The sequence below is a fragment of the Physeter macrocephalus genome, chromosome 21 (assembly GCF_002837175.3).
Source record: "Physeter macrocephalus isolate SW-GA chromosome 21, ASM283717v5, whole genome shotgun sequence".
In the NCBI taxonomy this organism is placed as follows: Eukaryota; Metazoa; Chordata; class Mammalia; order Artiodactyla; family Physeteridae; genus Physeter; species Physeter macrocephalus.
This window is the reverse complement of record NC_041234.1, coordinates 32020209-32047834: the sequence shown is the minus strand read 5'-3', so window position 1 is coordinate 32047834 and position 27626 is coordinate 32020209. Positions and strand designations below refer to the sequence as shown.

General features: G+C 43.6%; 1 protein-coding gene and 1 non-coding gene across 3 annotated transcripts in view; both read right to left on the bottom strand.

Moving 5' to 3' along the window:
• SYN1 (synapsin I) overlaps window positions 1-22527 on the bottom strand; it is a 43883-nt gene extending 21356 nt beyond the window's left edge. For both annotated transcript variants that reach the window (XM_007104188.2, XM_007104190.2), the window contains exons 1-5: window positions 22151-22527; window positions 11250-11307; window positions 11054-11145; window positions 9243-9399; window positions 8981-9070 (exon numbers count right to left, since the gene is read on the bottom strand). In XM_007104188.2, coding sequence (XP_007104250.1) covers window positions 8981-9070; window positions 9243-9399; window positions 11054-11145; window positions 11250-11307; window positions 22151-22527 — 774 coding nt within the window. The remainder of the gene's footprint in view (window positions 1-8980; window positions 9071-9242; window positions 9400-11053; window positions 11146-11249; window positions 11308-22150) is intronic.
• On the bottom strand, window positions 8585-8691 carry LOC112062455 (U6 spliceosomal RNA). Its single transcript, XR_002890740.1, has one exon. It is a non-coding gene; the product is annotated as a U6 spliceosomal RNA (small nuclear RNA).
• Window positions 22528-27626: the final 5099 nt, after the last annotated feature.

Here is a 27626-nt window from a genome sequence, read left to right as displayed (position 1 = left end):
ATTGCTTTGCCTAGTCTAACTGCATTGGTCTAATACCTCTAAGTATGGTACAATGTTGAAAAGGAATGGAGACAGTGGGCACCTTGCTTTGTTCCTGACCTTAGTGGAAATGCTTTCAATGTTGTCCTATTAAGTTGATAATAACTTTCGGATTGAGGTATACAAATTTGATTATGTTAAGAAGGCATGAGTTGATTTCTGTTTTAGAATGATTTTATCATAATGGGTGTTGAACTTTGTTAAAGGCTTTTAAAATATCCATGGAAATGATCATATGACTTTCTCCTCAGATCTATTAATATGTTGTATTATATTAATACATTACCTATAACAAACCATCCTCACATTCCAAGAAGGAAACTTACTTACACAGTTTTGCTATCTTATTTTCTTAATTTAGTTCTGGATTTGTTTGCTAATATTTTATTTAGGACTTTTGCATTGATATTTATGATTGAAAATGGTCTATGCTTTTCTTTTTGTGTTATCAATGTTATAATTGCTTTAGAAAAATAATGTGGAAGTTTCTCTTCATTTTCTGTTCTTTGTAACAATTTATGTGGCATTGGGATTAACTGGTCTTTAACAGTTTGGTAGAATTCCCCTGTGAAACCATCTGGGCCTGATGCTTTTTTAGGGGGTAGTTCCTTAATAACTTTATTTCTTTTGTGGAAATTGGTCTGTTAGGCTCAAATGGGGTCGATTTTGGTAAACTGTGTTTCCCTAGAAAATTATCCATTTCCTGTAGGTTTAAAATTTTATCTGTGTATGCCTTTTTATATTTTAACTTTTGGAATCATGCTAACATATTACATTTAAATGCATAAAATTAAGTCAGTATAGATGGGAAAAAACTTAAAATTTAATATAAAGGGAAACAAACTATATTTGATATAACATGAATAATATAACCATGTTGAATGACAAAATGAACTAGACCATGTAACATTTGAATACAGTACTTTGTATATCCTCATCTAAAGACATAAAAAGGGCAAACAAATCTCAAGCTATACCTTACTACAGTTGTTTTTCACAGTGGTAAGGGTGTTGAAATTCTAAAAATACTTTCTGTGTATTGTAGGATTGAGCAAATGAGTAAATATATTGATAATGTTGGAAGTTAGGGTTCTCAATGTTAGAGAAGAGAAATATAAATATAGAAAGGGGGAAGGCTAGAAGGAACCCTAGGTTGTGTTGGATTAGAATTGAAAGTATCTGGGGAATCCCAGCTCAAAGAGAAGAAACTCCTCCCAATTCCCCGGTCCAACTGATTGCTGATCACCAGGATCCTGTGAGTTTCTGCCCAGAATGAAAAAAACAGTTTTCATTAGATACACCACACTAATACTGGTAGGAATGTTTCCCTCCTGCTGTTCCAGTGACTTGCTGATCTGCGCCCTTTCTCCTTCAGTGGAGCCAACCTGCACAGTGAGACAATGTGGTGAGGCACCTCCTGTGGATAAAAGGCGTGTAAATCCAGACCCTTCTCCCTCCATTTTCCTGCGTGTGATCTTGAACCAGTCAAGGGCGACCCTCTCTCCATGGCCTCTGTTCCTCTCAGGCTCACATCCCCCCTTCTCCCAGAGATGCAGGAAGGAGGAAAGTATGTGATGTAAACTCTGAAGAAGCCCCAGATGAAGTGACACAGCCAGGAAATTTCAGACTAACAAAACTCCGGGGGAATTTCATGACATTGGAAACACAAAAGGATCCAATGTGGAAGGCTGATCCAAACTTGGCAAGGAGGATGACAATTTACAAAGCATAGAAATAATGTTGGCTCCCTGTCATCAGGTATGCCATGAAAAGAAGGCAGTCACTGCTCACACTACTGTTGATAAGTTTATTATAAAGAAATAAAACAATTTACTTCTAAAAGAAAAAAAGTATCAGGGGAATTCCCTGGCAGTTCAGTGGTTAGGACTTGGCGCTTTCACTGCTGGGGGCCCAGGTTTGATCCCTGGTTGGGGAACTAAGATCCCACAAGCCATACGGTGTAGCCAAAAAAAAAAAAAACACCACAAAAGTATCAGTATGAACACATTTCATATAATTTCATATATATGTATATATAAAATTTCATATGTATATATTTCATATATATATATAATGAAATTTCCTAAGCTCTGCACAATGAAAGGATCTAGAAGCAAGGACATTCCAGTAGCAATGAGTACATCTAGCTCCCAGATCCTGGCTTTGAAATACCATTATCCTAGGGTTGTGAAAGAACAAGATATGCCTGGAAGTGATGTTGGCAGAAATGCCAAGTAAGGGCCTATAAAAATCCTCTCCTCCATAAAAGCAATGAGAATATTGGTAAAAATTGTCACAATCAACTTTATCAGAACTCTGGAAACTGACCAGAGGTTTACAATAATTCAGGAAGCCTTTATTGAAGAAAAAGGCTGAATCTCACTAAGAACAGTAAGTTTTGTGGCATTTGAACTTTTCCTGTTCCCATTCTCTTCTTCCCACTTCCACAGCAGATTTTAAAATCAACACCCTTGCAATTCTGATGAAAACACAGCAGGCTGGCTAGCAGCCAATGGAGGAAGCAGAACAGGGTAGGAGTTCCTCCAAAGCCCCATTCCCAGAAACTATCTTTATTTGACCTGTATGGCACTTCCCCAGAAAACTCCATTCACAGGACTTGTCTATTTGACCTGACTCAGAATTCACCTGGTGTGAACAGTTTTTCTTGGGGGTGCTTTTCAAAACTAATCAGCAGCAATTGTTTAACACAGCAGCTGTTTGAGGCAATGATTACAGGTAAGACAATCAACAAGCTGACCAAAACTTAACAGAAAAATCTGAGTAATAAGAGGTTCATAGGAGGCTTTGAAAAGTTCTGACATATTCCTAGGAATCTAGAAAGCCATAAATATGCATAATGCTGTGTGCATGCCTAGGATCTCTGGCTGACCTTGAGGCTCTGCACAGGCAGGAAGTGAAGGCTAAGGCAAAGTTGTAAACAGCCTGCCTGAACATTGAAGGCATGCCCCAGCATGCCCTCAGAGCTCATCAGCAAAGGCTGGGAGACTTACTAAGTGTTTAAAGAAATATCTGTCCAATCATTAGTTGACCACTAAGCTAAAAAAGCAGATACTTCAATGATCATATATGACAAAGAATATAGACTTTACAGAGTTAGTTCAGGAAAGTCCATAAAAAACCCTCCAAAGAACAACAAAAGCAAACCGTGGGGAGGGGGAATCTGATTTCCAGAGTTGTCACATTATATTATTTAAGATATTCATTTTTCAACTAAAATTTATAAGACATGTGAAGAAACAATAAAGTATGACCCAAACACAGAAAAATAAAGCAGTCAGTAGACACTGTCCCTGAGGAAGTCCAGATGTTGGAATTAATAGACTATAAATCAACTAGTTGGAATATTGTCAAAGAACTAAAGGAAACCATGTCTAAAGAACTAAATGAAAGTATAAGAATGGTGTTCTAACAAATAGAAACTATCAATAAAGAGATAAAAATTATAAAATAATAGAAAGTCTGGAATTGTAAAACATAATAACTGAAATGAAAAATTCATTACAGGGGCTCAACAGTAGATTTGAGATGGCAGAGGAAAGAATCAGTGAATTTGAAGATAGGTCGACTGAGATTATCCAATCTGAGGAGCAGAAAGAAAACAATAAACAAAATGACTGGAGCCTCAGAGGACTGTGAAACACCACAAGCATGTCAAAACACACATATTGGGAGTCCTAAAAGGCGAGAGAAAAGAGAAAAGTGAAATAAAGTATATTTGAAGGAATAATGGCTGAAAACCTCCCAAATCTGATGAAAAAGATTAATCTCCATATCCAAGAAGCTCACTGAACTTCAGATAGGATAAACTCATAGAGATCTACATCTAGGCGCATCATAAACAAACCTATAAAAGTGAAAGACAAAGAGAGAATCTTGAAAGTAGTAAGAGAGAAGTGACTTTTCACATACAAAGGATCCTCAGTAGGACTGACAGCTGATTTCTCATCAGAAACCTTGGAGGCCAGAAGGCAGTGGGACAACATATTCAAAGCACTGAAAGAAAAAGACTGTCAACTAAGAATTCTATATCCTTCAAAACTGTATTTCAAAAATGAAGGAAAAGTTAAGACATTGACAGATAAGCAAAAACTTAGATAATTTGTCACTAGCACACGTCTCCTACAAGAAATACTAAGAGAATCCTTCAGGCTGAAATGAAATGACACTAAACAGTAACTCACATTCACATGAAGAAATAAAGAGCACCTGTAAAGGTAACTACATAGATAAATATAAAAGACAGTGTGAATGCATTTTTTATTTGTAATGCTTTTTTCCTCCTATCTTATTTAAAAGATAACTGCATCAAGCAATAATTATAAGTCTATATTCATGGGCATATGATGTGTAAAGATGTAATTTGTATGACAATAATAGCACAAAGACAGAGTGAGGGAATAAAGCTATAAAAAGGCAAAGTTTTTTCAATACTATTGAAATTAAATTGGTTTTAATTAAAATGAGAGTGGTATAAATTAAAATGTTAATTGTAATCCCCAGGGAAACTACAAAGAAAATAATTTTTTTTAAAACATGGAAAAAGAAACAACAAGAGAATTAAAATGGCACACAGGAAAATATCTATTTAACACAAAAGTATGCATTAATGGAGGAATACAGGAACACAAAAGGCATAAGAAATATCGAAAACATATAGCAAAATTACAAGCATAAATTCTACCTTATCAGTAATTACATTAAATGTAAATTAATTAAACACTCCAATTAAAAGGCAGAGATAGGCAAAATAATGAAAAATATGACGTAATTATATGCTATCTATAGGAGACACACTTTAGATTCAAAGATACAAATAACTTGAAAGTAAATAAATGGAAAAAAGATTTACCATGCAAATAGTAACCCAAAGAGAGCTGGAATGGCTATACTAACATCAGATAAAATAGACTTTAAAACAAAAATTGTTACTAGAGATAAAAAAGGACACTTTATACTGATAAAAGGGTCATTCCATCAAGAAGATATAACAATTATCAACATATATGCTAACAACAGAGCCCCAAATACATGAAACAAAAAAACAGGCAGAACTGAAGGGAAGAAATAGACAATTCAATAATAATTGTTGGGACTTCCCTGGTGGCATAGTGGTTAAGAATCTGCCTGCCAATACAGGGGACACAGGTTCAATCCCTAGTCCAGGAAGATCCCACGTGCCGCGGAGCAACTAAGCTCGTGTGCCACAACTACTGAGCCTGCGCTCTAGAGCCCGTGAGCCACAACTACTAAGCCCATGCACTGCAACTACTGAAGCCCGTGTGCCTAGAGCCCATGTTCTGCAACAAGAGAAGCCACTGCAATGAGAAGCCCACACACCACAATGAAGAGTAGCCCCCACTTGCTGCAACTAGAGAAAGCCCATGCACAGCAACAAAGACCCAATGCAGCCAAAAAATAAAAAAAGCAAAAAAAACAATAATTGTTGGAGATTTCAATACTTCACTTTAAATAATGGATAAAACAACTAGACAGAGGATAAACAAGGAAAGAGAAGACCCGAACAACACTATAAACCAACTAGACCTAACAGACATCTATAGAACATTCCATCCTACAACTGCAGCATACATATTCTTCTCAAATGTACATAGAACACTCTCTAGGACAGACTATATGTTAAGCCACAAAACAAATCTCAATAATGTAAAAGAGCTGAAACATACAAAGTATGTTCTTTGACCACAACTGAATGAAATTAGAAACCAATAACAGAAGGAAGTTTGGGAAATTCACAAATATGTGGAAAAGTAAACAACACACTCTTAAATAACCAATAGGTCAAAAAAGAACTCACCATGAAAATTAGAAGATACTTCGAGATGAATGAAAATGAAGACAACATACAAAAATTGCTTATAGGGAAATTTTAGCTGTAAACTTCTACATTTAAAAAGAAGAAAGATATCAAATCAATAACCTAATCTTCTTAAGAAACTATACAAAAACCAAAAACAAACACCAGAGCAAGCATTAGGAAAGAAGTAATAAAGATTAGAGTGGAAATAAATGAAGTTGAGAATAGAAAAACAATAGAGAAAATCAATGAAACCAAACGTTGGTTCTTTGAGAAGATCAACAAAATAAGCAAACTTTTAGACTAAGATTTTATTTATTTATTTATTTAAAACTAAGATTTTTAAAAAGAGAAAACTAATTACTAAAATCAGGAATGAAAGAGACATAACTACTGACCTTAAAGAAATAAAAAGGATTATAAGAGAACACTATGAACAATTCTATGCCAACAAATTAGAAAACCTAGTTGAAATGGACAAATTTCTAGGAAGACACAAACTCCCAAAACTAATTCAAGAAGAAATGGAAAATCTGAATAGACCTACAATAAGTGAAGAGATTGAATTAGTATTTTAAAAAAAACACAAAACTTCCCACAAAGAAATACCCAGGACCAGATGTCTTCAGCAGTGAAGTATGCTGAACATTTAAAATAAAATTAACACTAGGGACTTTCCTGGAGGTCCAGTGGTTAAGACTCCATGCTTCCACTGCAGGGGGCGCAGGTTTGATCCCTGGTTGGGGAATTAAGATCCCACATGCTGCACGGCACAGCAAAAAAATTTAAAAAATTAAAATTTTTAAAATTTAAAAATTTAAAAATTAAAAATAAAATAAACACTAATCTTTCATTAACTCTTCCTACAAATAGAAGAGGAGGGAACACTGTCCATTTCATTCTATGAGGCTACTATTACCCTGATACCAAAACCAGACAAAGACATCATAAGAAAACTACAGATCAATATCCCTTATGATTATTGATACCATAATTTTCAACAAAATACTAACTGAATCCCATAGCATATAAAAAGGATTATATGTCAGACCAAGTGGGATCTGGCCCAAGAATGCAAGTGTGGCTCGATTTGCATGAAAATCAATTAATGTAATACACCGTATTCATAGAATAAAGGACAAAAAGCCATATCATATCAATAAACATAGAAAAAGCATTTGACAGAGTCCAGCATCCTTCCATGATAAAAACACTTCAAAAAATAGAGAATAGAAGGGAACTTCATCAACACTTAGGTAGCAGTTAATAAATGTCAGATGCACTGTTGTAACCACTTTATGTTCATTAAATAATTTAATTCTCACATTAACTCTGTAAGGCAGGAACTATTATTACCCATATTTTACAGAAGGGAAAACTGAGGCACAGAGCATTTAACTAACATTTCTTATGTTTGGAAGCTAATAAGTTGTGGAGCTGGGATTACAACACAGAAATTCTGACTACAGGGTCCATGTTCTTAACCATAGTCAGCTATACTGTCTCTCAGTGAATGTAAAATAGTAATAATGATAAACAAACTTGGTTTCCTAAGAACTAATGATTTGATCTTCATCTGTTAGTAAACTTAATTCATAGCACTGTTGACTTGTATCAGTGACCATAATTTTTAATATTAGTACCAATGTTTATTTAAGTTGGTAAAGCTGGGTCAATATTGATATTTAATTGTAATTTAATTCATAAAACTGGTGATGATTATTTATATAAGTAAACATAATCTGTAACATTGTAAAAAACTTGTCAAGTTAGTTATAAAACTTGATGGCATTGGTAATGGTGATTCAATTTCTTTTTTTTTTCCAATTTCTATTTGTAACTAAAACCTGATTCATAACTGTGGTGCTCATAACTTATACTAGTAAACATAACTTTAATATTAGTAATTATTTATGATATCAATTGGATATTAACCATATTAATAATGATTTCTGTTAGTAACTGTAGGATAGCCCAAAACATAGGTACTCATAATTTATATTAGTAATCTTAACTTGTAACATTGGCAGTAATTTGTAACCGTACTTTACAATGTTTGTACTAATAGTTTAATTTCTTTTAGTAATTATAATTTAATTCACAACATAGGTACTAATCAGTTATATTGATGATCTTAATTTGTAACACTGTAATAAATTGTAATCTTAGTTGTAATATTTGATGATATTAGTAATGATAATACAATTTTTATAAGTATAATATAATTCAAAACAGGGACTTATAATTTATATTAGAGCATAATTTATAATATTGATAATAATTTGTAATAATAGTTATAATCTTCAATGATACTAGTAATAATTACTCAACTTCTATTAGGAACTATAATTTAATTCATAACATTGGTACTCACAATTTTTTATCAATAACAGTAATTTGTAATACTGGTTATAATTTATAATATTAGTGATTATATTTGTGGTAAAAGTAGCCAACAATCCAATTTTCTATTTGTATACAATCTAATTTTTAACATTGCTACTGATAATTTTTATTGGCAATCCTAATTTGAAACACTATTAACATTTCTATCAGGAGGAGTATTTGGTAATGTTAGTAACAATGACTTGATTTGTATATGTAACATAATCTGATGTGCATCTTTTTTTTTAAGTCTTTATTGAATTTGTTACAATATTGCTTCGGTTTTCTGTTTTGGTATTTTGGCCGTGAGGCATGTGGGATCTTAGAATTATGGAACGCTTCATGAATTTGCGTGTCATCCTTGCACAGGGGCCATGCTAATCTTCTCTGTATCGTTCCAATTTTAGTATATGTGCTGCCGAAGCGAGCACCATAATCTGAATCATTACATTAATTCTGTTAATTTACATGAGAAATCAGCTTTTTAATACTGGTGAGAATAGATACTATAACAGGATCAATGATTTAATCACACTTGTAACTACATAAGTAAATTCCTGGTAGTAATAAACCCTATCACGAAGCAACATCGCCCTCCATGTGCATGTGCCGGCTGCACTCTCTGATAGCATACCACTGGTAATACATCCATTATTGGCAATACTATGGCAATAGGCATGCTGCTTTTCCCTCCCACTCACTCCGTTTCCCCAGACTCACCATCTCTTTGTGATTGGGGTAGAAGGTCTGATCAATTAGAGGGAATTCCTCTGTCCCCAGTTTCTTGTGCAGTCGAACCATCTGAGCGAACTATGAGAGGCAGGAGAGACGGGTCAGCAAGTCCCTTTACCTGGAGGGAGTCTCCAAGCTGGGATTCCAAGCTTCCAAACTTCCTCCGTTCCCCCAGATCACAGTGGTTTCAAGCTCCCGCATGCATGTATGAGCTGTTCCAGCTGCCAGTAGCACCTTTCCTGTCACTTACCACCCAGGGCTTGTCACAGAAGTTGTAGACAGAATGCAAAGAGTTAACGCTGGGGATTCCGGCATACTGCAGCCCAATGACCAAACTGCGGTAGTCTCCATTCCGTGCCATGCTGAAGGCATGCTGGCGAATCAGCACGAAGTCTGGTTTCAGAGACCTGGGGTGGCAAGGGTAGAGTGTAGATGGTCCTCCCAGAAGCTCCCCACCACCTTTAGAATAAAGGTCCAGTCTTGAAATCTCCACAGCTCCTAGAAACTACACAGTGGTTTCTCACCTCAGCCACATACACAAGCTGTTCCCTCCACCACATGTGCCCTTCCTACCCTTTCCTCAGCTGGTGGCCCTCTTAAGCCTTTCCTGCCTGCTCCTCTCCTCACCAAGGTGAGCTTGCAACTTGCCCGCTCAGCTCTCACAGCTCCTGGTCACAATCTCTCAGACTACTTCTGTCCATAAAGGATGCTGCCCAGAATAAATTCCAGCCTCAGGGCCTCTACATGGGCTATTCCCTCTGCCTGAAACGCTTCCTCCCTAGATTTCTACATGAACCACTCCTCCACCTCTTTCAGGTCTTTCCTCAAATGTCTCTCACACTACTGGTCTACCCCCAACCAAACTGCAGACCCTTCCCCAATCCCTTCACCAATCCCTACATCCCTTTGCTGATATTTTTTTCTTAGCACTTTGACATTTTCTTCTTTATTTGTTTATTGTATGTATCCCACAGTAGAATGTAAGCTTCATGAGAGCAGAGGGTTTTTTTTTTGTCTTTTTTGGGGTCTGTTTTGTTCACTGCCAGGACCTCAGCATGTACAACAGCTCCTGGCACACAACAGATACTCAATAAATATTTGTTGAATGTAAAATGCTGAGAGCAGCACCTGGCATGCAGTAGATGCTCAAGAAATGTTTGTTGAATTAATATTTGGTTGGCCAAAAAGTTCATTTGGATTTTTCTGTAAGATGTTATGGAAGAACACGAATGAACTTTTTGGCCAACCCAATAACTGAAAAGTTTGGCTTGTGGTCTTCTAGGATCCTTGGCTCTTCTCCAGAAGAGAAGCTATCTCCTTACATTCTGTGCCTAAGTTCTTTTTCTAAAAATTGGAATATAATTGGCACGTTATATGTCAATTATTGTATAAGTTTAAGGTGTATAACATATTGATTTGATACATTTATATATTATAATATGATTGCCATTGTAGCATTAGTTAGTACCTCTACCATGTCACATAATTATTTCTTTTTTCATGGTGGGAATAATTAAGATCTGGTCTTTTAGCAGGTTTGCTGATTATGATACAATATTGTTGTCTGTATCCAGCATACTGTGGATTAGATCTCTAGGATTTATTTATCTACCAGTTGCAAGTTTGTACTCTTAAACAACATCTCTCCTATTCTTCCACCCCACCCCCCAGCCTCTGGCAATCACCTTTCTACTCTCTGTCTCTATTAGTTTGGCTCTTTCAGATTCCACATATAAGTGATAGCATACAGTATTTCTCTTTCTCTGTTTGATTTATCTCACTTAGCATAATGTCCTCAAGATCCATCCATGTTGTCACAAATGGCAGGATTTCCTTCTTTCTCATGGCTGAATAACATCCCATTGTGTGTGTGTGTGTGTATGTGTGTGTGTGTATCACTTCTTTATCCATTCATCTGTTGATGGATACTTAGGTTGGCTATTGCAATGTGCCTAAGTTCTTGCTCACAGAAGGATGGAAGGGGAGGTGGGGACTCTCCCTCAGCTCTAAGGGAGCCCTTATGCCTCCCCCATAACACCAAGATAACCTTTTTACACTCACCGCACAACCTTCACCCCATTCCGAAGAACTTCCATGTCCACAGAGAATCCACCATTGGCATGAGCCACGAGGTTGAGATCAGAGAATTCAGCCTGGGAAGGAAAAAAAAATCAGGGATTCACTCACATCACACAAAAAAGACCATTCAGTTTGCAGTCTGGACAGTTGACCCCCATGTCCACCTGCCCCAACTAACCTGTTCTACTTTAATGTCAATTTCTCCATGGATCTTTTTCCCTTTGAAGTATTTCGCCCTGAAGAGGAAAAGCAGAGCACATCTGTCAATGCTCCAATCTCAGGAAGACAAAACTCAGGATGGTCCTTTGACCCCTTTGCCCCTCCAGTGCCACTAGAGAAACTATAATGTGATTTATAATTGTTGAAATACTTTGAAAAACCTAACAGTTCTTTGTGAACAATGAAATCTGTTGTAATCCTTGTGGAGGTATGTAAATGTCAAAGGACATTGCTAACTATAAAACAGTTCTTAAAACACAGAGAGCAGGCATTTCCCAAAGTATGGTCTGCTTGTCACACTGCTATCTGAGAAGCTTTGCAAAACAAGGAGTGCTTTGCAAAGTGTAACATACTGTGAAATTGCATGGAGGTTTGTAAATGGCAAAGAACCTTAGGGGGTATGTATATATGGAGTGTGCCCAGGTATGTGTCAGCACCTATGTCTGCTTATGTGGCCTGAAGCATCTCTCTGCTCTCTAGCCCTTTCCCAAGGAAGAACACATTCACCATGTGTGGTTGTGCACTGAGAGGGACACAGCAGCCATGAGTGGGCAGCTGCATTAGAAAAGGAGCAGATTGAGGGGTGCAGGCTGGTGGGGGTTCTACAGAAGCCAGAGTCAGCCATGATAAGGGTGAGGAGGAATGCAGCTGAGGAGGAGGGGAAGGCACAGGAGCGGAGAGGCGTAGGAACAGCAGTAGACACATCACGAACTGCTAAGTCACTGTCCCTGGGCCCATTCCCATATGGGCTTCTCCCCCAGGCCCAGGATTCCCTCCTGACAGGCTTCTCCACAGACAGAAGCTCATCCCCAATCAGGTTTCCCGTAGAAGAAGGCTGAGGGAGGAGCCACTCCTGGGATTGCCTACATGCACACAATCAGGGTCTCTGATATACACAGCACAACCGGCCCTAGTGACTTCACTGACATACCCCTAAGACCCCAAGCACAGCTATTTTCTCCTCTCTCTCCCTCTTCCTTCCTATCCCCTACTCCATCACTGACACTGTCCCCTCACAGATGTTGGAAGAGAATCTCTTAGACCTGTGCATTTTTCATTTAGAAAATGATGATGATCATATGATATCGCTTATATGTAGAATCTAAAAAAATGGTACAAATGAACTCATTTACAAAACAGAAATAGACTCACAGATGTAGAAAACAAACTTATGGTTACCAGGGGGAAAGGGGGGGAGGGATAAATTGGGAATTTGGGATTGACATATACACGCTACTATATATAAAATAGATAACTAGTCAGGACTTACTGTATAGCACAAGGAACTCTACTCAGTACTCTGTAATGACCTATATGGGAAAAGAATCTAAAAAAGAGTGGATATATGTATAACTGATTCACTTTGCTGTACACCTGAAACTAACACAACGTTGTAAATCAACTCTACTCCAATAAAAAATTTAAAAAATAAAAATAAAAAAATTAGATGAATGGAAAAATAAATAAATAAATAAAGGAAAACGATGAGTATAGACTATACCACTTTTTAACTTTTTTGACCATAAATGTAGTGGATACTTTGGTGTTCTGCTCAGATCTCCTCTTCAGGGCCAATGCACCCTGAATATCAGCTCTTGAAAGATCACAGCTGTGTCCCCTTGGGAATTGTCTTCTGTCACAGGGAACTTCCTTGGCCAAGGTTATACTTACTTACCGGCAGCCCATGGCTGATATCTGGTCTATGAGTGAGTGCAAAGGCCAGCCTCTTTGCCTCAATATAGGCTGACTCTGAAGGACCATCCTAGCTCTAGAGCTCCCCCTTCGGATCAGCTGTGGCCTTGGATGCAACCGCATTGCGGACCCACTTCTCCCTCTGCTCAACCTTGCCCTCCTTACAGGTGCTGAGTCCAAAGGCACTCCCCAGTAAGCCTGTGCATGCAATTCTCTGCCTCAAAATCTGTTTTCAGAGACCCCGACCTAAAACAGTGGGCCACAGAAGTCAAACTACAAAGAAGACTCTACTGCCTTCTTCTGGAGCTGGGCCACCCAGCAGCCAGCAGGCAATAAGGAAGCATCATTTGTGGAGGTGGAGCACAATAGTCCCTGATGTGCTGTAGCAAGACAAAGTGCCCTGTGACATGTCTGCGCTGTGGTGCAAGCAGGATGCCACTTGAACCATATGATCTGGCAAACCCTATGATACTGGAGATGTCTGTAGTGAGAAAAGATGCAGTGTGGAGTTGATTCTCCTGAGTGGGAGAATTATAGTGCAGGCCTATGGGGTTTTGAAGCAGCAGTAACTTTAACTGATGGTGGACTGTAATGAGATACTAGTGGAAGGGAATGCACTAGCTGGTGAAATATTCCTGGTACTAGAGAGGTGTGAGGGAAATGGTAACCAGACTTGGGTGACTATTCGCTAAACACCATTGATTAGCTGAAGAAAGATATGACATGCTCAGGGTGAATAATCACCAATTCAAAGCAAAATGTAGAAGGCAGAAGACCTCCTTGGCTGTATTTAAGGAAACCCCAATCTTCTGCAACCAGAGGGCGGACAGAGGAGAAGATCAGACTTAGGGCTTAACTGTAAGTGTAGTAGAACTTCAGAGAAGGTAGAATTCTCAGGCCCAGTACATCTCCTATGCCATGCTCAGGGCCCTAAAAGGACAAGAGTGGAGCCCTGAGATTGTGATGGGGATATCTGGGAAGATGCATGTAACATCTTCAATTTACAGATTCACCTGAACCCACTGGGTCTGCTGGAGTAGCCCATTCCTTGTTAGAATACAGAAACTTTCCTCTGCTTGAAAATAATGCAGAGGCCTCGAACGAAGCATGTGTCTTATAAAACAATTCTTACCCCTTTCAGAATCAACTTCCCTTCCCCTCTCGGCAACCAGATCAATAACCAGGGTCAAATCCTAGCACAACCTGACTGGAGAGGTTCTAAGCTTGCAAAGGAAGGAAAGGAATGATATACAGAAGCTGAAGAATATGGCTAACATGTATCAGCAGGCGCTGGGAAAGCATGCCTGAGACTGGATGCTGAGGACAGTGGACCAAGGGAGTGAAGCATGGACTTGGAGCACTCTCCCAGGACACAGAACTTAAAACCATGGCAAGGACTCTAGGAAATGTTGCTGATACAATTTTGGATGACTTGTGGAAGCTTGGAAAAAAAAGTGGCCCACACCAAGTGAAGTAGAAATACCAGACTTCCATGGCAGATTGTGGAGGAAAGGATCAAAGGGCTCAGAGAAACAGATGTGTTAGAGTAGATACACTACTTAAGTCTGGAAAACCAACCAGCTGACTATATTCTTTGGGAGGGCCCAGAGGATATACCCGACTTACAAACTGAGGAATATGTTGGTGAGAGTGGCACCAGCCATGTTGAGAAGCACAGTGGACATAAGGTCATAAATGAAGTCCTGGCCCAGGTCCTGCTCACGGTGGGTACATTGGGTCCACAGGTCCACCTAGTGGTCACTTCCCCGGCTCACAAATACATAATTGGAATGGACATATCTGTAGTTTTCAGAACCCCTACATGAGTTCCTTGGCCTGCCGGGGCAGAGCTAGGTAGTGGGGAAGTTCAAATGGATGCCTCGGAAATTATACCCCCCTCCCCTGATCAAAACTGTAAATCAAAGACAATATTGTATCTATCCTAGGGGTGATGGTGGAAATTAGTGCTCCTCTGAAAGAGCTAAAGGGCACAGGGGTGTTAGTCCCATCATATCTCCACTGAATTAACCAGTTTGGGCCCTGAGGAGGCTGGATGGATCCTAAAGAATGTAGACTACTGCAAGCTCAACCAAGTAGTAGCCTTGATTGAAGCTGCTGTACTGGTCATACTGTCATTGCTGGAGCAAATTAAAGGATCTCAGGTACGGCAGGTGGGCACTGATTTAGTGAATGACTGCTTTTCTATTCTGATCAGAAGAGAGGATCAGAGACATTTCACACTCATATGGGACTGACCACAATATATATTGATGGTCTTGCCATAGGGCTATGTTATCTTTCTCACCCTATGTCATTATATAGTCCAAGAGGACATGGACCATCTGTACATCCCAGAGAATATCACACTGGACTACTATATCGATTACATCATATTGATTGGCCAAGATGAGCAAGAGATGGTTAGCACATTGCCTTGATAAGACACATGTACTCCAGAGGGTGGGAGATAAACCCTGAAAAGACTCAGGGTCCTGCCACATTAGTGCGATTTTTAGGGATTCAGTGGGCCAAGGTATGCCAGGACAGCCCCTCCAAATAATCGCGCAAAGCACTGCATCTTGCACCTTCCACCATGAGGAAGGCCTCTTCAGGTTCAGAGGAGAGGTCTCTTTAGGTTCTGGAGGCAGCGTATTCCACACCTGGAAATACTGTTCCGATCCATATTTCGGGTGACACGTAAGGCTGCCAGCCCTGAGCAGGTCCAGGCTGTGGTGTGAGCAGTCCTGCCACTCAGGGCATATGATCTGGCAGATCCTACGATACTGGATAGTGGGGAAAATGCAGTGTGGAGCTTATGGGATGCCTGAGTGGGAGGCCCCTGGGGTTCTGGAGCAAGGCCATGCCATCTGCAGCAGAGAATTACACAGCTTTTGAGAAACAAATCCTGGTACAGTACTGGGCCCTGAGAGAGACAGAATGCTTGACCGTGGGGTACCAAGGAACCACGTATCCTGGTGCCTATTATGAGCTGGGTCCTGCCAGGCCCACCAAGTAATGAAGTCAGATGGGCCCAGGAGCCAGGATCGACCCCAGGCGGGACCATGCAAGCTGCCTGAGCAAGTAACCCGGATGCCCGTGTCACCCACACTGTTGTGTTAGTGCCTCCCTCAGCTCACTAAGGGAACACCTTACAACCAGCAGATGAAGGAAGAAAAAGCCTAAGCTTGGTTCACAAATGGGTTGGCTTGGTACGTGGGTGGAAGCCAAAAATGTACAGTGACGATGCTATAGCCCCACTCGGAGTGGTCTTGAAAAACAGTGGCAAAGCTCCCAATGGGCAGAGCTTTGGGCTGTGCACCTGGTCATCTATTTTGTGGGGAAAGAGAAGTGACCCAAGATTCGAATACATATTCACTGATCGGCAGTGGTAAATGGCTTGGCTGATTAGACAGAGGCCTTGAATGAACAATATTGGAAGATCAGGAAGAGGAGGTATGGGACACCGAAATGTGGGTGGACATACGGGAGGGGAGCTGAAACAGAGTGAGGAGTGAAGATCTTTGTATTGTGTGTTAACACCCACCAGATCGCATCTACCCTGGAAGTGGCACTAAGCAACCAGGTAGACAGAATGACTCAGCCAAATGATGTCAGCCAGCTTCTAGAATCAGCCAGTGCTGGCAGATGGGCACACGTATGAAGTGGCAAGGGTAACAGAGATAGAGGCAGCATGTGAGGCCTACGGCATTATTGCTGAATGTCCAACCTGCCAGCACCAGAGACCAATATTGAGTCCCTGACACAGCACCATCCCTCAAGAAGACCAACCGGCCACTCCATGGTGAACTGACTACATTGGGCTCCTTCCACTCTGGAAAGAGTAATGACTGATTTTGACCGGAATATTCTATATATGGGTTTGCCTTTCCTGACTACAGGACCTTAGCCAGCATCCCTGTCCAAGGGCTTACATAATATTTGATCCACCAGTATGGGATCCCGCATAACATTGCATCAAACTGAAGGGCACACTTTACAGCAAAGGAGGTGCAAAAGTAAGCCCATGACCATGGAATCAACTGATGACATTATATCCCCAGAAGCTGCTGGCCTGATAGAGTGATAGAACAACCTGGTGTAGCCACAGCTAAGACCTAAGCTTGGAGGTGATACCGTGCAGGAATGGGATACCATCCTCCAAAACACAGTGTACATGCTAAATCTGTTGTTTGTGCTGTGCTCTTTAGAGGTAGAGTATACCGGTCTGGGGACTCGGAGGTGAAAGTAGGAGTGGCCCAGCTTACCATCAATCCCAGTGGTCCACTTTTGGAATGTGTGCTTCCTGTTCCCTCAGGGTTCTGCAAGTTAGAGGTCCTGGTTTTCCAAGGGGGAACACTGCTACCAGGGGACACAGCAAGAATCCCATTACCTTCTAAGCTTTGACTGCTACCTGGACACTTCAGGTTTCTCATGCCAACGGAATGGAAGATGAGTCACTGTCTTGGCAGGGGCACGTGACCCTAATCATCAGGAGGAGACAGGGCTGCTGTTACACAGTGGGGGCAGGGAGGAATATGTTTGGCCCCCAGGCGATCTGCTTGGGCATCTGTTGGTACTCCTTGCTTAACATTGATGGCAAATGGACGAGTACAGCAGCCACAACCTCAGGAGCTCAGGGATCCCTCAAGGATGACGGAATGGATCACTCACCAGAGAAGCCACTGAGACCAAGGGGGGTGCTAGCCGAGGGTGAGGGGAATCTAGAAGGTGAGGTAGAGGAAGGAAACAATGCATCATTTACTTATGCCACATTTATCAACTATGGCAGTGGAGGCTGTAGTTTTTCCAACTAACTGTGCTCTTTCAAGTGTCCCCCAGAAAACCAGATCAATTAGAATCCTGGAAACACTGTTCCCAGATGGGTGAACTTACTTCTAAAAAGCAAGTGAATCTGAGCAGTCCAGGGGGTAGGCTGTGCGCTCCACCCAGATCTTCACACTCCTCCTTCTTGTCACATCTGTCCCCCAGCTTCTGGGAATACCTGCTGCTAAAGGCTCACAGTGCTGTCCGTCCCTGGGAACTGCCCTCTGCAGCAGGGACTCACCTTCCGCAAGATTATGCCTCCTCCCAGAGGGCAGCCTGCAGCCAATGACTGACTGATGCAGGACTACAAAAGCCTGGCCACCCCATCTCAACTGGGACAACTCTGAAGGGTCATCCCAGCTCCAGAGCTCCCCAGATGATCGGCTGGGAGAACTGTTGTGAAGCATCACAGCTCAGCCTTTCCTTCTGCCAAATCCTGCTTCCCCCACTCCTCCCCTGCAACAGGTGTTATTCCCAAGAGCTCTCTCCGATCAATCTGCACACAAATCTCAGAGTCTCAGGGTCTGCTTCCAGGAAAGTCTAAGAAAAGAAGCCACAAGAAGAAATATATAACCCACTATATACATATTTACATAATAACCCATCCTATATATGTAATATATATTATATAAGACATATAATGTTGTACAGAAAATTTAATATAGGATGTCTTATATAACATATTGCATATAATATATTATGTGTTACAGTATCGAGAATGTGTATAAATATGCATATATTAGAATGAAAGTTTCAGTAAATAATTACCTTTAGTATTTGCAATGGACTCTGATATTTCCTATTCTATTTTATTCCATTTCATGAAGAAAAACATACACACATATACGTATTATATACTATAAACTCATTATATAACAAATGTATTAGAGGATATACATAATATATATGGTATACATTATTGATTACATTTCTTGTTGGAGTAACAGTTTCACTAAATAATAATTCCACCTACTATGTGCAATATACTCTGTTACTATTTTCGTGTATCGATATTATTATTTATCATAGTTCTACTTTAATTTCATGAAGAAAATGAAATGCTGGTCACAAGCCAAGAGGTGACCCACAGCCGAAAAAACACTGGACTGAATTATCTGTAGAAAGAGGTGACGAGTCCCAGCTCTGAGTCTGCAACTTTAAACCACACAGGACTCAAGACCCAGTAAGGAATGAGAGTGGTGAGGTTTGGTGGGAAAGGCATCAGACTGTACTTAGGTGTACAATCCATTACAGAGTTTGCACAACTCCTCCTTTATTCCAGGCTGAAATCCCTAAGCTTGCGTGGCTCTGAATTTCTGCAAGTTGGTGATGCAGGGGCCTCTGTTCCTCACACTGAACCTGGTGCACACAGGCTCTCTCCCTTTGCCCATCCCACCTATAGCAGACACTAAATAAATGGCTGCTAGGTTGACTGGAAGAAAAGACTGGAGCGGCTGCTGGGATAAAGGAGGGCTTTCGGGATACAGAAGTGGAAGGGAAGAATTGTTCACAGAATTCAGCAGATGCTCAATAAATGCTCGCTAGACAAGTTAGAAGAAAAAAAGTGGAAAACACTGGAGTTGTGATTATGGAAAGGGGAAGGGTCTTGTCAGTAGTCAGTAGATAATTAATAAATGCTTGATGGAACGAAGGAAAAGGCAGCAAAGGACCTGCCTGGAGGGTCGAAGTGAAGAAGGGAAGTCTAAAGGAGGGTGGTTACGAATATACAGCAGGGGCTTCATTAAGGTTTGTTGACTTCAATAGAGCAAATTTAGCCAGGAAGATGGCATCTGTGTGAGTGGGTGTTAGTGAAGGAATTACAACACGTGTTCAATAAATGCTTTTTGGATTGAGGGAGAAGAGAGTGGAGGAGTCTGCTGCAGGGATGGGGATGTCGTTGTTTGAACAGGACACAGTAAAAGAGTGATAAATGCTTTTTGGATTAATTGGGGCAAAAGGGCAGTTGGGAAGATGGCGACTATGTGGGGGAGGGAACCTAGCCAGAAAACAGTAGGTACACATCATGAGCATTCGATTGTGTCATGTGAAAGGCAGGATGGAGATTGTCCAAGGGGGAGTTAGGGCTACAGGAGGGGGAGAAGAGGCACTGAATATGGGGTTCTCAGTAGTATACAGTAAGTGTTCATTAAAAGATTGTTGGGGCTGAGTGGAGGAGAAAATATGGAGAATACAGCTGGTGGTTGGGATTAGAAGGAAAGGGAACTGAGGAGGGTTCATCCTAGTATATAGTAGTGCTTAGTAAATGCCTCCCATACTCTTACACATGGAAAGTATGCAATAAATATCTGTAGAATGAATAGAGAGAGCTCTGAATAGAGACAAAGGCTTCTGGGTAAGGGCTCCTGGGGAGAGGGGTGACTAACCAGTAAAGAGCTGGTAATCAATAAATTCAGGCTGAAAGAGACCCCTGGAGAGAGAGCTCTTGAGACAAGGGCAGGAACTTCCAAGCTTGGCAAGAGGAAGTTGCGAAAGGCTCTTATATAGTAGCTGCTCAGTAAGTGTTTACTGGCTTAAATAGAAAAAAGGTCCTTTGGGGTATAGACTTAAGATTGGGAGAGGGAATCCTAGCGATACTGAAGGGAGTGGGAAAAGGGTAACCCTTCTAAATTTGGTTCTAGATTTACTGAAGGAAAGGACCCTTTCCTTCAATTGGCACAGGTTATCCTAGGAGTAAAGAAGGGGAATCTACTTCCTATGCATGACAGGTACTGCATACGTGCTCACTGGACCCACTGGAAGAAAGGCACTTTGGGGAGGAGGTGTGACTATAGAACACACAGAAGGCACTCCATCAATGCTCACAGGAGCTATTAGAGGAAAAGGCCTTCGGGGGAAGGTGATTTAGAATCGAGCACCTGGCAGACAATGACTAAATGCTCACTGGATCCATTAAAAGAAAAGGTCTTTGGGGAAGGGGGGGTGACTAAAGATGGGCATATCATCACTGGATCCATTGGAGGAAAAGTCTTTGGGGGAAGGGGAATGGGGATACAGTAACTTGATTTATGTAAGCTTGATTCTCCATTCTTGGGAGGAAAGGCTTTTATGGAGAAGGCACAGAATCAGGCACACAGTGGGTGCGCCACAAATGCTCCAGGAGTGATTTTTTAAAAAGGTCTTTGGAAAGAAAGATTGAAACGGTGCACGCAGTAAGTGCAGATATATGATCACTATTAATTGGAGGCAAAGGCCTTTATGGAGAAGGTCATGCAGATGGTGCTCAATATATACAGACTGAAGCCACTGGAGGGAAAGGCATTGGGAAAAGGGTCTGGGGTGAGGTAAACAGCAGGCACTCAATAAATGCTTGCTGAATACACTGAAGGAAAGAGCCTTTAGAGAAGACTCACACCTTTAGATCAGGCAGTTGATAAATGCTAAGTGGGTCCACCAAAGGAAAGGTCTTTGAAGAAGTAGCTTGAGAATAGGGGATAAGGGAGGCACTCAAATGAATGCTTTCTAGATCCGTTGTAGGAAAAGGATTTGGAGCAGAGTCTGAAGATGAGCCCCACACAGAAGGTTCAAAAATGCACATAGAACTCATTTGAGGAAAATATGTTTGAGGAAGGGGCTTGGGGGTGGGGCATACACCAGGCACTTACTAAATGCTTCCTAGATCCTTTGGAGAAATAGGCTCTTGGAGAGGGGGACTGAGTTGGGGCACACAGAAGGCATTCAATAAAGGCTCACAGGATCCATGAAAGGCAACACTTTGGGCGAGAATCTGGGATGGGATACACAACAGGCACTCAATCAATGTTTAGTGAATAGTTTTAAAGGGTTTTGAGGTGAGGGCTGGGGTGCGGGCACATAGCGCACTCTGGATACATGCTCACAAGATCAGAGAAGGCCTTAGGGCAAGGACCGAGGGGGACAAGACACATATCAAGCTCTCAACGAATGTTCACAAAATTCACGTAAGCCAAAGGCCTTGAGGAAGGGCTCCCACTGAGGCACACTCCAGGTACTTGATAAATGCTCACAAGATCCATTAGAGGACAAGACCTTTGGGCACGGGTTGGGGGTGCAGGGCACATCAGGCTCTTGATTGCTCACAGGATATACTGAAGTCAAGGCTTTGGGGAAGGAGGCACACAGCAGGCGTCCGATAACTGCTCCCTGTATGGATCTAGAAGGTCTGGGTGGGGGCAGGGGGGAGGCAAGGGAGGGGCACACATGAAGCGCTTCGCATAATAATTTAAAGGAAAAGGGTTTGGGCGAGGGGGCCAGGCACAGGGCACACAAGCGGCGCTCAATAATTGCTCATGATGGAACGATCTGGGGACCCAGAACCGCGGGGGGACGTCCGCAGCAGTGGCTTACCAGTCGGTGTGGGGCTCGTCGATTACCAGCAGCACCCTGGCGGCGGCGCCCCCACGGCCTGCGCCCCCAGAGCCGCCGCCCACTTGCTCGCTGAAGGTGGCGGCCGCGGCCGCCGTGGTCTGCTTGACCGCATTGGACAGCGATGAGAAGAAGCCACCGCCCCCCGAGGACCCGGGGCTAGGGGCAGCCGGAGAGGCCACGGGGGCTGCCGATGAGGCCCTCTCAGCAGTGACGGTCGCAGGACCGGGCGTGGCTCCCGGGCTGGGGGCAGCGGGCGGCGGCGGGGGCGGCTGCGGGCGCTGCAGGTCTGTCATGTACCCATTTGGCAGATTGGCCATGAAGTTGCTGTCCGACAGGCGGCGCCGCAGGTAGTTCATGGCTGCGACGCGGGGCAGGGGCTCCTAGGAGCAGTCTGGTCAGGACCGCGGGGGCGGACCGCGCGGGGCCCAGGAGCACAGCTGTGCTCTCAGGCACGACGCGACTCTTCCGCTGCCCGCTGCAGACTGAGGCAGCGCTGAGTCGCCGCCGCCGCCGCAGCGCGGATGGTCGCGCCCGTGACCCCCTCTTTCGCGCCCCGCGTGGTGCAGTCCGGCTGGGCCGGTGGCGGCGCGGACGCGACCAAGGCGACCGGGAAGGGGAGTTTGCGGAGGAGCGGCGAGTGACGTCAGCGCGCCTTCAGTGCTGGGGTGGCGGTGGCGCGCGCCGGCGGGCGGGGGCGAAGGCACTGTCCGCGGTGCTGAAGGCGTCATTGCGCAAGCGCCACGCCGCATCCTGTCTCCCCTCCCCCGCCTCCGATTGGGGATGCGCAATTTGGGGAGTGGGGGCGGGGTGGGTGTTTGTCCGGAGGGTCCGGGTGGGTGCGTCAGGCAAGCCCCCCACCCCGCCTCATCCTGGCCTTCACATGCACTCGCACTCACACGCAGGACCCTCCGCAGATACTCGGTTTCCAGTGTTGATATTCACCACAGGAGGCATTTGGGGGGGTGGGAACACCCAGACACTCAAAAGTAGAGAAATAACCCCCTCACGGCGAGGGCTGGGGTCACATGCAGTACTTCGCGAGATCAGTTTCCCACGTCCACATAGGCTCAGCTAGGCAGAGAGATGCATGCGGGGGTGGTGTAGACAGCATCAGACAGGGGGACGTGAACACTTGTGGGGAGTACATACCCTTACGCTGGTGGGGGGGCTGGAGGCACACAGGGAATGCCACATATGTGGAGAAACACAGACACACACAAAAGTAAGGAAACATACGGAGGCATGTGCAGAGAGAGAACACACCAATCTAGGTATCTATACAGATACACATAAGCCCAGGGTAACAGTCATGGGCATGCATGCATACATGCACGAAATACGCCTACACACGCACACAGGCACCACTCGGACACACGGAGACCCAGGGAAACTCACATGAGCATGCACACCCAGACAAAACACACCCACAGACAATCATGGACAAACCTAGATCTCCACACAGACACATTTCCTGAAGCTCTAGCCTTGATGTGTGTTCACCTCCCCACCTCACCCCCCTACACACCCACTTGGCCTACAGGTCCCCATCCCTTTGCCCTGGACACAGGCAAAAACCACGATAACCATCTGGCATCGTCAGTGCCCAAGGCCATCTTCCCCTGCACCAGAGAACTTTCCGCAGACAGAGGCAGACCCATCCTAGGGTATGCAAACTGTAGGTGCCCAATAGTGTTTGCCACATGAGCAAATGATCCTTGTAGGTTGGGCAGAGGTGGGCTGTGGAAGCTCCTGTAAGATCCTGACTACAATGAAAACACAAATCCATTTAAAAATAATCATTTGTTGACCGATTGTACCCAACCCTCACTACAATACTATGGGGCGGGTAATATGATTTCCATTTTACAGATGGAATCCACAAACTCCAATTCATTCCTACAGGGTCATGTTCACTTTGTGACCCATACATTTGTTTTTTTCTTTTAAGAATGTGCCAGAAAGAGGTGTCAGTGTGGCTGGAACAAAGTGAGTGAGGGAGATTGTGGCAGGAGATGGGGTCAGAGAGGTTAGCAGGGACCAGATGGAGCAGGGCCTTGTGGGCCATGGTGAGCGATAATGGTGGACCAAGTGAGGTGGAAGAAGATATGGCAAGAATAGGCAGATTTGGAGTCCCTTGTGCCATCAGGATTTTCAAGTGAATCATCCACTTATTCATTTGTACATTCTTCATTCATTAAATCTTTGGCCTGTTTAAACAAGGTCGTGGTGTGAGGTCTGGAGTCAGAGAGACTGGGCCTCCACTAGACTCTTGAGAAAGTAACTTACCGGCCTCTAAAACTTGGCTTCCTCATCTGTAAAAATGATCACCCGACCCAAGTCTAAGGGGGTGGGGGTGGGGCGTGCTGTGACTTTTGCCGGGAATGTCCTTTCCTTCTCTCTCTCAAGGATCGTCTTTGGCCTAGGTCTCCAGGAAGTCCCCTCTTCCATTAGGCTCTCACAGTCCACTATCTCTGTTCCCTCCTCCATCGCAGCCAGCTTCAGTCCACCTGCAGGCCTCTGCTTTGGCCATTCCTTCCCCCTCTCATGGATGCCCTCTCTAGCATCCCATATCTCAGTGTTCCCCAAATGGGGAACTCTCCAGAAATTGGGTATCTCCCAACTTTTGAAGTATGTGCTCCCCAGTTTTTGCTCAGTAACACAAGTAAACAAGCTCTGCTGGGCCCGTGGTGCCCCCTCTGGGGGATGGGAGCAGCTTCAGGTCTACAGATCTTTCTGGCTCCTCTGGGAGTGAGAAGTTGGGCTCCTTAGGAATCTGTCTCCAGTCTGCCTCTTCCCAGTAGCCCCATCGTCAGGTTCCTAGTACTCATGTCCCCCAGTGTCATTCCCTTTCTCCAGGTGGCTCATTTTCCAGAAATTAATTTTTTGTAGACTGTTTTGCAGAAGAACGAAGATTCCCCCGACCCCCACCCCAGGAGTGTCTCAACTCCCGGAGGCAGAGGTAAGGCTCCTCTGTACTGGCTTCATCTTCTCCAGCAGGAAGGCACATACAGAAGGGGCTCCAAGAATGTGTTTCTTTGTTGTGCACTGGTGAGCAATGACTCTGAAACATACACACTTGACATATGTTCGTAATCAGTATTGTACCCATGTTTATAACTCACACATACATATTCATGCCACTTTAATGAGCATGCACACACACCCACACTCCTATAACTTACATATTGTTATGTGCACACGGTTGTAACTTCACACGCACTCCACATCCACTCAATACATCCTTAATTCCTGCACAGACCCATAGGTCTGCATATCACACATTCACAGAGATATGTGCCTCATAACGCACACAAATAGAGCCAAATTTCCACTTTCTTATAAACACATATTTTTCTCATACCCTGGCAGTAGCACCGGAACCCCTCACTTAGGCTCATTCCTTCCAAGATAACCGAATATCCATCCATTTCATCTTCACCCCAATCCATCAGTTGACCCATTTTACACAAGGGAAAATCGACCCAGAGAAGTGAGCGCCCTGACAGACTCCGGGTGTCACAGATTTCCCATCCGAAGCCTCCCACACAGAGGTGCCCCTCCACTCACAGGACAAAGTCCTAAACTCTGCTCCTGACATGGTGTTTCAAAAATGTCCAGCCCACTACCTATCTGTGCCTGTTTCCTCCTTGGTAAAATGAGGATAATAATATTGACCTCATATGTTCATTGTGGATTAAATGAATTCATGCTATGGAAAGTCTTAAAACACTACCAGGCACACAGCCTGGGTTTGTTCCCTTCACTGTGGAGATGCATACGGCTCTGACTCTTCTTCCCCATCCCCCATGATGTCCAGTGCTATTGTTAGTATAGAGTAGGCGTTGGTAAGGGTTGAATAAAATGTTCGAATGAAAGGATCACCCATTCTAGTCTGTTCCCTTGCTTAGATGTCCTCCCCTTCTACCAGCCCTCCTCCACCCGATGCCCAGACTTAGCTCTAGTATACAGTAGATGCTAATAAGTGTTGAATGAATGAACAAACGCTAAAGGAATGTGTCTGAGTGTCTTGGGGGGCTCCTCCTGGCAGATGCTGACTCTAGCCTCTCTTTGCCCCTGTCCCGGATCAAAGCACCTCGTAGGCACTTCCTCGGTCCGCCCCCCGCCTCGCCGGAGCTATTTGTCGCCGCTAATTGCAGCGTTGGAGCTGGGCTGTTGGGAGTGGGTGGGTGCAGGTGTTCGCTCCGTAGGGCGCCAACCCCTGCCAGGCCTCATTGCCGGATGACGCGGAATCCGCCAGCGGAGGGAGCTTTAGGAGCGGGGAGACGGGAAACAAGCACTCCGACCAATCAGAAAGTGCCTGCCAGGGAGGGTAGCCAATCAGGAAGCCCGTAATTCGTAAATCAGGACTCTGCAGAGGGACGTGCTGGGTGACCAGGGGCACTGCGAGGAAGGGGGGCAGACATCAGGGCTACAGCAGGGACGGACACTCGCCTTAACTCCTGTCACACCGTGGCCACGGTGGAAAATACTGTTTTCCACCACAGGCCACTGCGACTTTGCCTGTGCTGCGCTCTTTGGCCTAGAAGATGCCATGGCCCCACTCCTGGGGAAGAGGCTGGTTTATTGAAGTCTGAGAGGTCAGGGGGTCAGAGTGGAAAAGAGAGATGTTAGAGCTTCTCATCCTCAGGGTTCTTTGCAGGGAGGCACGTGTAGACATGGCCGTTTCTCCTCCACCACCACCTTCTGCCCTTGCAGCACATCGCACAGTGCCAACGGTTTCCCCCAGAAGGTCACATTCTTCTCACCCTGACCTTCGACCATGGTAACGGTGGGCCTGGTGCGTTAGGGGCGGGGGATGAAGGCGAGAAGCTCAGGGAAGGCAAGAATGCATTCAACAAATTCTTATTGAGTGCCTACTGTGTGCCCAACACTATTTATTTTTAAGCTGTGAGATATTGGGCAATTTCTTTATCTCCCCTGTACCCCAGTTTTCTTCATGTGAAAAATGGGAATACTAGTAATACCCACCTCACTGGGCTGAGTAAGGATAAATGAGTTGATTCAGGTAAAGTGCTCAGAGTCATGTCGGGTACACAGTAAGTGCTCAATAAATGCTGGTAATTATTTGTTGATATGAGCTACCTTCTCTCACCCCTAAAACCTTTTATTTCCCCATTTCCCACTGGAAAAAACCCAAATGCCTTGCCCTGGCATTCAAGCCTTGTTGTTAGGCACAAATCCCTGCCCCCAAGTCAATCTCTAGTTCTCTCTTCCACTTTATTCAAAGCCCTATGTCGAAAATGGTCTTTGCCTGGGTTATCTGTCCCACTAGGCAAGCTCTCCACTCACTCCCATTCCGATTCTCTCAATCAGTCCTTTCTCCATTCATTCCCTCCCTCTGTCAAGTCCTTCATGCCTCCATTCAACACCCCTAACTCATCTTCTGGACCCACTCTACACCCCACACCCAGAGACCAAATGGTAGGCTTTCCAC